General features: G+C 36.6%; 1 protein-coding gene across 2 annotated transcripts in view; it reads right to left on the bottom strand.

Annotated features, from left to right (window-relative positions):
• The window catches only part of UNC13C (unc-13 homolog C), a 597,834-nt gene that overhangs the window by 89,820 nt on the left and 494,052 nt on the right, over positions 1 to 13,962 (bottom strand). For both annotated transcript variants that reach the window (XM_065872546.1, XM_065872547.1), the window contains 3 exons: positions 7,843 to 7,939; positions 7,048 to 7,191; positions 1,371 to 1,448 (listed from right to left, as the gene is read on the bottom strand). In XM_065872546.1, coding sequence (XP_065728618.1) covers positions 1,371 to 1,448; positions 7,048 to 7,191; positions 7,843 to 7,939 — 319 coding nt within the window. The remainder of the gene's footprint in view (positions 1 to 1,370; positions 1,449 to 7,047; positions 7,192 to 7,842; positions 7,940 to 13,962) is intronic.

The raw sequence follows: 13,962 nt of genomic DNA, 5'->3' as shown, positions 1-13,962 counted from the left end.
ACTTTTCCTTTCTGAATGACAGGAATTAGCCTTGATAATTCATAGTCACCTTTCAAAATCTTCAGTTTGGCTGTCCTAGTAAATCAGAATCTTTTCTGAAATTATCTGTCACTGTTTTGATTTTCAATATAATACTTTTCAAATGTATTATAAATTTAATTGTAGCTATATGCTTTCAATAAATAAATACTCTATCTTGCCTATTAGAGTATTTATAATCAATGGCAATTAGAAATCACTGCTGAGATACCTGGGAGTTTCAGTAAAATTTCTAGGTAGCATTTTCCTTTAAGGAAAAGAAGCATCTTTTGGGACCCTCAAGAACCATTAGGACTGACTTATCTTAATGAGCTGTCAGCGAGAGGTCAAGGAGGTTTCAGCAAGAATTCTCTTTAAGACTTGCCTGATAGTGGGAACTGATTTTTTTGAGGGAGAAAAAAACACCCTGACTTTTGTCTTGAAAAATCTAGTACTGACTTTTTTTTTTTTGCGGTATCTGGGCCTCTTACTGTTGTGGCCTCTCCCGTTGCGGAGCACAGGCTCCGGACGCGCAGGCCCAGTGGCCATGGCTCATGGGCCCAGCCACTCCGCGGCATGTGGGATCTTCCTGGACCGGGGCACAAACCCGTGTCCCCTGCTTCGGCAGGCAGACTCTCAACCATTGCACCACCAGGGAAGCCCTAGTACTGACTTTTAAAATATTTTTTTCAGTGTTTAAAAAAATAATCCTATAATGTTACTGGCAGATTTCTCCTAAAATTATGTATGGTGAATAGAAAGGTTTTACCCTCTACCATAAAATAACACTGAATATATTCTAAATTAGTTTATCTTACTTCTCTTTATTCCTTTTATTAAGCTGCAATACTGGCTTAGATTTTATCAATGTTTTCTCAATCATCCAAAAAATAAAAGGCTAATTTAATAATTCAGAGTATAAATTAGCATCACTCCTTACATTAACCATCCTTTTCAATTTATTTGAAAACTGAAAGGCTAAATTATACTCATTTTGGTATTGGTGCCAAAACTACACTAGTTGGTATTAACAATAAACAACTTTTTAACTCCTAGGTCCCAGCTCCAGTGTTTACAATGATGAGGGTTTTCAGCTGTTTATATGAGCCTTATTCCTTATCATCATGGAAAACCACAAGCTGGCTGGCATTGAGATGCTCTCAACCTTCCTTTGAATTCTATTTTGTACCAGTTCAGGACTACTAGGAAATTTTCAAACAATTTCTTGAGATCCCTATTTTCTATCATCCTGTATGAAAACAGAAAGAAAACAACTTCCTTTGCTTACTTATTAGTTTGAAGAAGTGGTTCTCAACTGAGGAATACTTGAAAGTAGAGACATTTTTACTTACCACATTTTCCTTATCACAGTATGAACTGAAATCACTTGATACAATTGCAGCATACTGAAGCAGAACTTTATTGATGGTCTAGGAAAAAAACATTGTGAAATGTATCCAGGTAAGTAAAGACCTATATGTATGTATATACAGATATATGTATCTATCTCCACACACACACACACACACACACACACACACACACACACACACACACACACCCCACACACACAATCCAGGTTATGTTAACTGGGAAAACTTTTCTAATGTAATATTCAGTTGAACAATGGCCATAAGTAGTGAGTAAATCTACACCCTTGCCAAAAGAAGGATCTCAATTAAACTATTATATTTAGATGACAATTTGTAATATTTCCGAGTACATTTGGAAGATATTCCACATGCATCCATTCCATTTTAATACAACCAGCTCCATCACAAAATTCTTTATTTCTAACTTATCTAAATACTCAGAAGGTGTACTGTTTGGGGGTAACCTCCTCTATGCTTGGATACTTATTACCTAATGCCCCCTTAATGATTTTTCTTTTCCTGAATGACACTTCATGCTTTCATCATCTCTCATGGTTTCTAGTTCCCATCCTCTCCCCCTCCACCCCACACACACACACACACGCACCCCTATGACAAAATTCCTTGTGATGGTTATTTTTTCAACTTTCTGCATTGTTCCTAAATACCTCATTATGAGAGGGGGGTCAGAACATTCCCATATATGTCACTTAGCAATGAATATTTTCAGTAATTTTCTATGATAAGGAGCCTTACTAATAATAAATACCACCTCTTAAGACCTAAACTTCAGCTTTTGTTGCATCACACTATCTCAATACATTTACCTTTAATTAGTAAGTTATTTATTGGTGCAATATTTGCTAAAAAATATTGCCTAATCCTTCCCCTCTTTCTGTCTTTTTCATCTTAATTCTAAATTTTCCCTCTCCATCTAATAACTCTCTCTGAGCCTAAGGATGCCCTCTGCACCCATTAATTATGCAAAATAAGGGAAAATGAACAAACTTTGTTACATTTTATTTCAACTACTTAAAGAGATATTGATGAGTTTGCATCCTACTGCTGTTACTTACAGAGCTTGAATTATCATAAGCCCAATGTGGACATGATTTTCTTAGAAGAGAGAAAGCAACAAGAGCAGCAGATACAGACCATCTCTTTCCATAGAAAAGCAAAGACAAAAAAGATTTTAGTTTTTGTATAACCTATTCGTCTGAATTTTCTTTGCGGCTCAAAATCAACTTGGGGAGACAGTCCAAGGAGTTAAACTAAAGGAGAGATGTTTAATTTACAAAGCTGAATTCACCGAATGGGACTATGAACTCGTCTTATAGACTTTAAAAATCACAATGAAAACCTGAAACCTGAAATTAGGGATAACAGAAAATCCATAGTTTGTGGAAGTACAAGGTAAAGTGATAATACGCATCAATTTAAATGGAAGACTGACTTTGGAAAATATAACATCTTATCAAGCAGCAGACCAATAAATCTAGGAAAACAGGTGGTGGATCAGACTGAAGTATCTTCCAAATGCACCTGTCCAAAACTTATTTTAGATGTAATGTTGAAAATTACTTTGGGACTTCCCTAATGAGTGCTGATTTACTCATACATATGAATACTACTCTCAATTTACAGGTTCTTATGATACTGTAAACTGCAGGGATCATTTCACTATATGGCAAGAACAAAAACCAACAGAAGCCTGACTTTAGGAGCTTGTTGCAACTCAGACTATCACTTGTTCAAGATTTAGCTTGGGCAGGGGAATCCACACATCCATTTCTGATTATTCTTAAGGTCTTCCCATGGTCTAATTCTTGCCTCTACTTCATAGGAAAAACCTAGTCCCTTGAATTCCTGCTGGGAGGAAACTGATCCCACGATCTCGCATCCACTAGCCTACAAATGCCAGTGGTTAGCAAGTCTGGATAGGTTGCATTTAAGGAAAAGGGCTCAGCCATGTAGGATGTAGTTTCAGGCCTTGTGTCCGTAAGAGTTGTGAGTACACTGGCTGTGACAACATCCATTTCTTTGTGAGTATACAAAGTACGCCTGAATGAAAGTGTTCATGTACAATTCAGGGGCAACCTCGATTTCATTCTAATTTATTCAACAAAGTAAAATCATGACTGTATATTAGTTCTTTAATTAATACTAGTGAGTACAGGTGAACCTTAAACAACCAGGGGGTTAGGGGCGCTGACCTTCCACACAGTGGAAAATCTACTCATAACTTATAGTCAGCCTTCCATATCTGTAGTTCTTCCATATCTCCGAATTCAACCAACCACAGATCATGTTGGACTATAGTATTCACTATTAAAAACTGTGGCCCCCCGTAGTTCAAACCCACATTGTTCAAGGGTCATCTGTAGTTAGTTAAGACATGTCTACTTCAGGCATGTCTCCAACAGTATCATAACCATCACCCGGGAACTTGTCGGAAATCTAAATTCCCTGATCCAGTCCCAGGTCTACTGAGGCAGCAATTCTGGGGTTGAGTCCCAGCAATTTATGTTTTAACAAGCCTCCAGGTGGTAGTGGTGCAAGCTGAAGTTTGAGAACCATTGTCCTACCTAATGCACGGCAGGGTGGAGATGACTCTTCAGAGAGAACCAGTTGATGGAAGGGGTACAAGGAAGGCCTGGAAGGTAGGATTTCTGAGTGTGTGAACTTAGGTCATGATTTTCTTTTTGGTGGACTGTTGGGCTTCAGCAGTGGGGACAGTATAGAGAGAAAGACAGAGAGAGCCCCTGCTTGTGTCTTCTCTGTTCCTACACTCTGCCTCTAAAACAGCCAGTGACGTCTGTACAAATCAAAATTGACTCTCGTTCAGTCTGGACTCTTCCCCATTGCACTCATTTACTGCTAATTAAAATCTGTCCTTACAACTTTAATTAGTATCTGGCTTTGTTTATTTTATTTTTATTTCTATTTTTATTTTTTTTGCGGTACGCGGGCCTCTCACTGCTGTGGCCTCTCCCGTTGCGGAGCACAGGCTCCAGATGCGCAGGCTCCGCGGCCATGGCTCACAGGCCCAGCTGCTCCGTGGCACGTGGGATCCTCCTGGACCGGGGCACGAACCCGTGCCCCTGCATCGGCAGGCGCACTCTCAACCACTGCGCCACCAGGGAAGCCCCGGCTTTGTTCATTTTTGACAAAGGCTCCCCCATAGGGTTGCCCAACCAGTATCTGATGTTGGGTGAGCAGGAAGTAAATCTTTGTTGTGTTAAATCATACAGTTTCTTGGTTTCCTTGTTACCTCAGCAAAACTATCCTACTACAGTTAATAAAGATGCTGCCTTCTACAAGAAGCCCTTTCCTAATCCACCTGTCAGTGAACCAGGCTTAAAGTTTTCTAAGAGCCAGAGCCAATGACAGGGTCAGGCTCAAGCCTCCCATTCATAAAGGATCTCAAATTTAGGCTTTTTGTGATAATGCACATGAAGTAATCTACTCTTGTGTTGGTGTCTGTGGTTGAAAGCAGTGGCACGTTAAATGTATACATCCTTTAGGGGCTGAATTTTGTCCCTCAAAATTTATATGTTGAAACCCTAACTCCTAATATCTCAGAATATGACTGTATTTGGAGATAAGGCCTTTCAAAAAGTGAGTTAGTTAAAATAAGGCCATTAGTGTGAGCCCTAATCCAGTATGACTGGTGTCTTTATAAGAAGAGAAAATTTAGACACACATAGAAACACCAGGGTTGCAGGTATACAGAGGAAAGACTGTGTGAGGACACAGTAAGAAGATAGTCATCTGCAAGAAGCCCTGAGAGCCCTCAGAAGACAACAAACCTGCTGACACCTTGATCTTGGATTTATAGTTTCCAGAACTGTGAGAAAATTAATTTTTACTGTTTAGGCCACCATTCTGTGGTATTTTATTTATGGCAGCCCTAGCAAATTAATACGTCTTAAATATTATACAATTTCACTGAGTTTTGGCATGTCTTTATTTTTTAACATGATCTATATATATATCTCTTTACCTCTCTCTCTATATATATATCTATATAGAAGATAGAGAGATATAGATATACACTAGGCCTTTTTCAACCCCTGAGATACCCCGATTATAGCATTTGACTTTTTCATAGTTGTTTATAGGTTTGGCCATCTCATTATAGGTTTTTTGAGGTCAGATTGTGCTTATTCATGACTACATCTCTTAAAGTGGCTAGTAAATTGTGCAAGTGAGGCAAAGAGTAAGCCCATGTCAAATAAACAGCCAGCTGAAACCTCTGCCATCATCCAACCCATGAAGCCAGGCTTATGCTTAGGGCCGTCAGGCATAGGGGTGTGTAGGTCATTGCCCTACATCCCTACATTTGTCATATCACTACCGTGATTCAAAATCTCCAAATATTCACTGTTTCTTAAACTGTTCAAAAGATTAAGTATAAACTTCTCAGCCTGGGAAGCAGAGCTCTTCAAGATCTGGACCCATCCTCACTCTCCTAACATTCCCCACTACTTCTCCCAGAACAGATTTTTTTTTTTCCCTTTTCTTTTCCTTTTTTTTGGTTTTTTGCCAGAGGATTGTTTCTCCCTGCTCTTCACGTCATGCTCAGCTTTTCCGTTCCCTTTGTTCCTGCTATTCCCGTGGCTTACAATACTTTTCTAACTTCACCTTTTTAGGCTGAATGAGCCCTGTTTTCCCAGGGAAACTGTATTTCAGCTCTCATTAGTTTTCCTTCCGCTCAACTTACTGTGCGCTCTACTGTGCTTGAGATTGAATTGTGGCCCTCTTCATGCCATCTCCCAATTAGTTCATGTCATGTGGTCTTGATTATTATATATAATATATATATATATATATAAAGATTTGAAGGGCCAGAGACAGCATTTTTTATTTCTTATACTTCCCCAGAAACTTTTGCAAAATAGTAAGTACTCTGCAAGCCTTCTTAGACAGTAAGAGGAGGAAGAGGTCTTCAGAGGAATCTGATTGCTCAAAATCAATTTGCCAACTAAGAAAATTAAACTCATAAAAATCAAGCGACTTTGTGACCTTGCTTGTGACCACCTAGAGGGCTGGGATAGGGAGGGTGGGAGGGAGACGTAAGAGGGAGAGGATATGGGGATATATGTATACGTATGGCTAATTCACTTTGTTATACAGCAGAAACTAACACACCATTGTAAAGCAATTATACTCCAATAAAGACGTTAAAAAAAAAATCAAGGGAACTGCTCAGACTCACACCACAGTTATTGGCTGATTTGAAGTTAGAACTCAGTTCTCATTACTCCAAGTTCAAATACTTTTTATCGTAGTACTGATTAAAAAAAAATACCTGCGGTTTGAATATGAAATTCCAAGATTTATTTTCAGCTACAAAGCTGAAATAGAAATTAATTTGGCCACCTATGGTAGTCTCATCAATTACAAATGACTGAGTCATTCATGTGAATAATAGATTTTTTAAGATGATAAATCCATACTTAGGAAACAGGAAGGGTAAAAAGAGTTAGATGACATACCTGAAACAGCCTATTTTTACTGGAATTAGAAAATTAAATTGGGGTAGTAGTCAGACAAGACTAATGCTACAAAACAACAGCATTTTTCAAATTCTGTGCAGGAAAATAACAACATGCCATAGTCCCAGCGAAGGAAGGATTCATTCCATTTAACCTACCTTTGCAAATCTTCTCATTAAGTGAGATAATGCTTCAGGATTGGGGCATTCCAGTTTCTTAATAATCTCAAAGCTCTGATTAAGCTGAGCAAAGACATCAACCACAGAGGAAGAAAACAGTGCGTGATCAGATGTCTGCTGGAACTGAGGGGAGAGAAGGTGAAACCATCCTCATAAGCGTACTTTAGAGGGACTGTGGAAGGAATCTTCATTATTTCACAAAAACAGCTCAATCTCCTATATCATGTACTTTCATTTCCCAGTAATAAAATGCTTGCTCATTTTAAAATCATCCATCTCCTTTTCTGGAAAGTGTAGTAAAACTAATATCATGGGGCAGGTTGCTATTAATTGGTTTCTCCATTACTGAATTGAGGGACTGGTTCTTTCAATTTCTCATTCCCCACAGACATTAGGATGGTTTAGCAAGCCGATTGTGGCTCAAGACATTTGATTTGCTCCAGAGGGATTGGGAGGGTGTCTGTTCCTAATCTTGGAATCCTGGAAGGGTTCCAGAACAACAGGGGAGCTTTGTATAAGCCCACTGAACTTGTAGATTCAGACCAATTCAAGGAGTAAAGAATCTTGGGGCAAAAGGGTGATCGATTTTTTTTAAAAGCAATTCCCTAGGGTTCTTATCAGCATTTAAAATTGTGTTTTAATTATATTTTGGTAATGAGAGGATTAAAAGTAAACTTGATTAATAGCAATAAGCCTAAAAATTCCCATTAGCTTAAAAGTGAGCAGTGTAAATGAATCTTGACAATAAGCAATCTGAAAGTCATTTAAACTCACTCCATCTTTTTTGTCTCTTCCCAGGGCTCCATTAAGGAACTCCATTGACACGTCTTCATTTTCATCTAGCCACTGCATGACAAAAGGTTCAAACCACCTGAAAAAAAAAATCGATAGTACTGCATACTATAAAAGATGTCATTTGCACATTATTCACAGTGAATACTGCTCTTTTCTTATCGGAGAGTAGTTCAGGACCAATAATCTCTTTTCATTCTCTTTTTCTAGTTCTGCTACCTTGAAGACCTTTAGTTTCACTTCTCAAACATATCCGCTTCTCAAAATTCCTTGGCAGTCCAGCGGTTAGGAGTCCAAGTAAGCTTCCACTACATGGGGTACAGGTTCATGGGTGCAATCCCTGATCGGGGAACTAAGGTCCTGCATGCTGTGCAGTGTACCATATACATGTATGTGTATATATATATATATCCCCTTCTCTTTTACCTTCAATCTCTACCTTTCTCTTGGCCCTTCCAATGCTGCCTCAAATATGCTTAGTTCCCAATTCCCACTCTACAGTTCCCTTTACAATTCAAAATCCTGTAAAATGTAGATCTTGTGTGCTATGTCCCCCATTGTGCCATTCTCTCATTTCTTAGGGCTTTACCATCTGGCTTTCATCTACACGGACTCATCTCCTGTAACTGATTCTGGGTGCTTACCTTTAACTTTTAGTGAACTGCAATCCACCATAGGTGGGTTTTTTGAATGGTCTAAGTTTCAAAGTTCTTTATTCCGTATGGATATACAGTTGTCTAGCACCATTTATTCAGAAGGTCATCCTTTCCCCCACTCCTCTGAGTTGGCATCTTTGAAGCACATCAGGTAACAGCAATGTGTGGATTTGTTTCTGGACTATTTTGTTTCATTGGTCTACTTGTCATGCACCACACCATACAATCAATAATTAACTTTTGAATAAGTCTTGATGACTGAGTGCCGTTCTCCAACTTTTTTACTTCCTCTTCAAGATTGCTATGGCTAGTCTTAGCCCTTTGCATTTCTACGTATTACATATTTTTGAATGAACTTGTCAATCTACACAAAAATAGCTGCGGGACTCCTTATGGGATTGCTTTGAATCTGTATGTCAATGTGGGGAGAACTACCTCCTTTACAATAATGCATCTTTTTAGGAATATTGTATATTTTTATTTCGTTCATCTTAAGTAATCCTCTCAGTAATATTTTATAGTTGCCTCAGTAGAGGGCACGCACACCTTTCATCACATGTGTTTATCACGGTTATAATGCCATTCAAACGGTATTGTTTATATGTAATTTTCTAACTGTGGCTGTCACATAGAAATTCAATGAACTTACTACAGTCACTTTTTAGATTCTATTAGTTTTCCTATACTTTCTTTTGAATTCTCTAGGTGTATAAATATGTCATATACACATATGGATAGCATCATTATATGCTTTTACAACCATTAAACTTTTCTCTTTCTTGTCTTATTGTACTGCCTGGGACTTCTAGCACAATGTTAAATAAAAGTGACGTTATCAGCTATTGGTCTCGTTCTTTTTTAAAAAATTTATTTTACTGAAGTATAGTTGATTTACAATGTTGTGTTAATTTCTACTGTACAGCAAAGTGATTCAGTTATACACATATACAATCAGTCATTCTTGATCCCGGGAAAGTTTTCAAAATTTGATCCATGAGAATGTTTGTACACTTTTTTTTTGAAGGGTGGGTCTTTTATTAGATTAAGAGAGTTCCCTTCTATTCCTCACTTGATAAAAGATTTTTATAATAAATGAATGTTCTATTTTATCTAATTATTGTTATATATTTAGTGTAATGATTGTAGCGATTTTCTCCTTCATAATTTAAATGTGGTGATTTACATTCATTGCTTTTAAAATGTTTAACTAATCTCATATTCCAGGAATAAATTCCCCATGGTCATGTTCTATTACTGTTTTCATAGACCACTGAATTCTACTGGCTAATATTTCATTTATTTTTTTAAACTATGGTCAGAGACAAATTGGCCTGTAAATATTCTTACTTGTCATGTTCTCAATAGGTTTTAGTAGTGAGGATACGCTGACCTCAAAAAGGATTTGAGAAGTATTCCTGCCTTCTCTGGAAAAGTTTGTGTAACAGTGCTGATATTCTTTCTTAAACAGTTGGAAGAATTCCATTTGGAGCCATCTGGGCCTGGAGTTTTAATTGTGACATGATTTTTATTTAAGGATTCAAATTTTAAAATAGTTATAGACCCGCTCAGATTTAATCTTTTTTCCTATGCTAGCTTGATAAGTTTTCTTTTTAAAGGAATTTGTACATTTTGTCTAACTTTTAAATGTGCTACCATAAATACTCTTAATAATTTTTTATCTTTATAGCATCTTTAGTGACATCTTTTCCTGAAAATGGTAATTTGTGACATATCTTTTTTCACTGGCCTAAGGTTTTTTTGATTTTTATAGTCTTCTCAAAAACACACTTGGCTTTTTAATTTCTCCTTAAATTTTCTACTTTATTTTTATTCCAGGTCATGTTGTTTATTTTCTTTTTCTACTTTCTCTTGACTTGAGTGGCGTTTAAACATTTCTTCTGATAACTTATATTACTGTTTTTATAGCCTTTTTTCCTTTCTCTTTATAGAACTAGAGCTATAAATCTTCCTCTGTTTACTGTTTTAGCTGTAATCCGCAAGTCTTGACATGCCATATTTTATCACTTAGTTAAAAATATCGTGTAATCTACACTGTGATTTGTTTTTTGACTTATGAATCATCTAGAGTATCTGCTTAATTTCCCTATCTGGTGACTTTCTAGTTATCTTCTTGGAGCTGATTTTTGGCTTAATTCCACAGTGGTCCAAGAACATACAGTATATGCTTCAATCTCTTAAAATTCATTATACTTGCTTTTTGGTCTATCAGATAGTCTATTTTGGTAAATGCACCATGTACATCTGATAACAATGTGTATTTTTTCATTGCTGGTTATAACTGTAGATAGGTAGTGTGTGTGTGTGTGTGTGTGTGTGTGTGTGTATGTGTATAAACAATATCTATGAAAATTTGTGGAAACTCTGGGTGACCAGAAATAGATGGACAGATATCATGTTGTTGAAATGTCTTTTTTCTTAATGACATTTTTTGTCTGATTCTTCAATCAGTTTCTGAAAGATGTATAATCTCCAAATTGTAGATTTGATTTTTCATTTTACTTCTGACAAGTTTTGCTTTATATATTTTGCTGACATGTCATTTGATACCTACAAATTTAGAAATGAAATATCTTTTTAAATTTTATTTTTGAAATATTTTAATTGAAGTATAGTTGATCTACAATGCTGTGTTAGTTCCTAGTGTATAGCAAAGTGAGTCAGTTATGTATGTTATGGTTTCATATATATATATATATATTCTATTTCATATTCTTTTCCATTATGGTTTGTTACAGGGTATTGAATATAGATCCCTGTGCTACACAGTAGGACCTTGTTGTTTATCTATTTTATACATAGCAGTTTGTATCTACTAATCCCAGACTCCTAATTTATCCCTCCCTCCCCCTTCCCCTTTGGTAACCGTAAGTTTGCTTTGTGTCTATGAGTGTTTGTTTTGTAAATAAGTTCATTTGTATCATATTTTAGAGTCTACATATAAGTGGCATCATATGATATTTTTCTTTCTCTGTCTGATTTACTTCACTTAGTATGATAACCTCTAGGTCCATCCATGTTGCTGCAAATGGCAATATTTCATTCTTTTTATGGCTGAGTAGTATTCCACTGTATATATGTACCACATTTCCTTTATCCATTCATCTATCAATGGACATTTAGGCTGCTTCTATGACTTGTCTATTGTAAATAGTGTTGCTATGAACTTTGGGGTGCATGTATCTTTTCAAGTTAGAGTTTTCTCCAGATATATGCCCAGGAGTGGGATTGCTGGATCATATGGCAACTCTATTTTTAGTTTTTTAAGGAATCCCCATTATTGTTTTCCATAGTGGCTGCACCAATTTACATTACCACCAACAGTGAAGGAGGGTTCCCTTTTCTCCACACCCTCTCCAGCATTTGTTATTTGTAGACTTTTTGATGGTGGCCATTCTGACCAGTGTGAGGTGGTACCTCTTTGTCATTTTGGTTTGCATTTCTCTAATAATTAGTGATGATGAGCATCTTTTCATGTGCCTGTTGGCCATCTCTATGTCTTCTTTGGGGAATTGTCTATTTAGGTCTTCTGCCTATTTATTTTTAAAGTTTGAACAAAAAGAAAAATGATATTTATTTATTTGTTCTGCCCATTTTCTGATTAGGTGGTTTGGTTTTTTTTATTGAGTTGTATGAACTGTTTTTATATTTTGGAATTTAATCCCTTGTTGGTCACATCATTTGCAAATATTTTCTTCCATCCCATAGGCTGTCTTTAAATTTTGTTGATGGCTTCATTTGCTGTGCAAAAGCTTATAAGTTTGAGTAGGTCCCATTTGTTTATTTTTGCTTTTATTTCTATCGCCTTGGGAGACTGACCTAAGAAAATGTTGCTATGATTTATGTCAGAGAATGTTCTGCCTATGTTCTCCTCTAGGAGTTTTATGGTGTCATGTTTTATGTTTAAGTCTTTAAGCCATTTTGAGTTTTTTTTTTGTATGGTGTGAGGGAGTGTTCTAACTTCATTGATTTACATGTAGCTGTCCAGCTTTCCCAACATCACTTCCTGAAGAGACTGTCTTTTCTCCACTGTATATTCTTGCCTCCTTTGTCAAAGATTAATTGAGCGTAGATGTGTGGGTTTATTTCTGGGCTCTCTATTCTGTTCCATTGATCCATATGTCTGTTTTTGTGCCAATACCACGATGTTTTGATTGCTGCAGCTTTGTAGTATTGTCTGAAGTCTAGGAGGGTTATGCCTCCAGCTTTGTTCTTTTTCCTCAGGATTGCTTTGGCAATTCGCGGGTCCTTCATGGTTCCATGTAAATTTTAGGGTGATCATTAGTTTTGTGAAAAATGTCATGGGTAATTTGATAGAGATCAAATTAAATCTGTAGGTTGCTTTGGGTAGTATAGCCATTTAACAATATTAATTCTTCCAATCCAAGAGCATGGGATATCTTTCCATTAGATATCTTTCCCATCTTTTTGTTGAATTGCTCCTTTAATCATCATGAAAAGTTTCTCTCTCTCAAAGTATTTCTTATCTTAAAATCTATTTTGTCTAATATCAGGATAGCTGTGTGATTTTCCTTTCAATTATTTTTTCATCCTTTCACTTAACATTTCTAGACTCATGTTTTAGGTGAATAAATTGTAAGCAAGATATTTTGGGTTTTGCTATTTTATCTAGTAGGACAATACCTGTTGGCTAGAGTATTAATCTATTTGCATTTAATGATTACACTTAATTTTCTGATACATTAAATTTTAAATCTATCATCTTGCTTCCCTCACCCTCAGTTTCCTACTTGCTCTTCCTTCTTTTCATTCTCGTTTCTTGACTTTTATGTAATGTTGTTTTATCCTCCTCCCCTTCCCCATTATCTTATTGATGCATAGTATTATATTATACCTTAAGGGGTTACACTATAAATTATAATACTCATCCACGATATATTCAAAGCTTTTTAAAATGAGTATTTTACACTTTTCAAACAAGTCAAGGATCTTGTATTTACTCAGTGTATCACTCTTCTACCTTTTCATGCTATTGCTGTCTTCTATTTTAAATTTATTTGTTTATTTAGTATTTATTTTTGGCTGCATTGGGTCTTCATTGCTGTGCACGGGCTTTCTCTAGTGGTGGTGAGTGGGGGCTACTCTTCATTGTGGTGCATGGGCTTCTCATTGCGGTGGCTTCTCTTGTTGCAGAGCACAGGCTCTAGGCGCACGGGCTTCAGTAGTGGCTCATGGGCTCTAGAGCACAGGCTCAGTAGTTGTGGCACACAGGCTTAGTTGCTCCACAGCATATAGGATCTTCCTAGACCAGGGATTGAACCTGTGTCGCCTGTATTGGCAGGTGGATTCTTAACCACTGCATCACCAGGGTAGTCCTAATCCTATGTATATTTTATTCTACAGATTTTTAAAATTTTATATAGTTAATGTGTTTATTTTTTAATTTTTATGTTTTTAATGTGTTTTA

The sequence above is a fragment of the Phocoena phocoena genome, chromosome 2 (genome assembly GCF_963924675.1).
Source record: "Phocoena phocoena chromosome 2, mPhoPho1.1, whole genome shotgun sequence".
In the NCBI taxonomy this organism is placed as follows: Eukaryota; Metazoa; Chordata; class Mammalia; order Artiodactyla; family Phocoenidae; genus Phocoena; species Phocoena phocoena.
The sequence above is the reverse complement of the archived record's forward strand: the minus strand, read 5'-3'. Positions and strand labels throughout refer to the sequence as shown.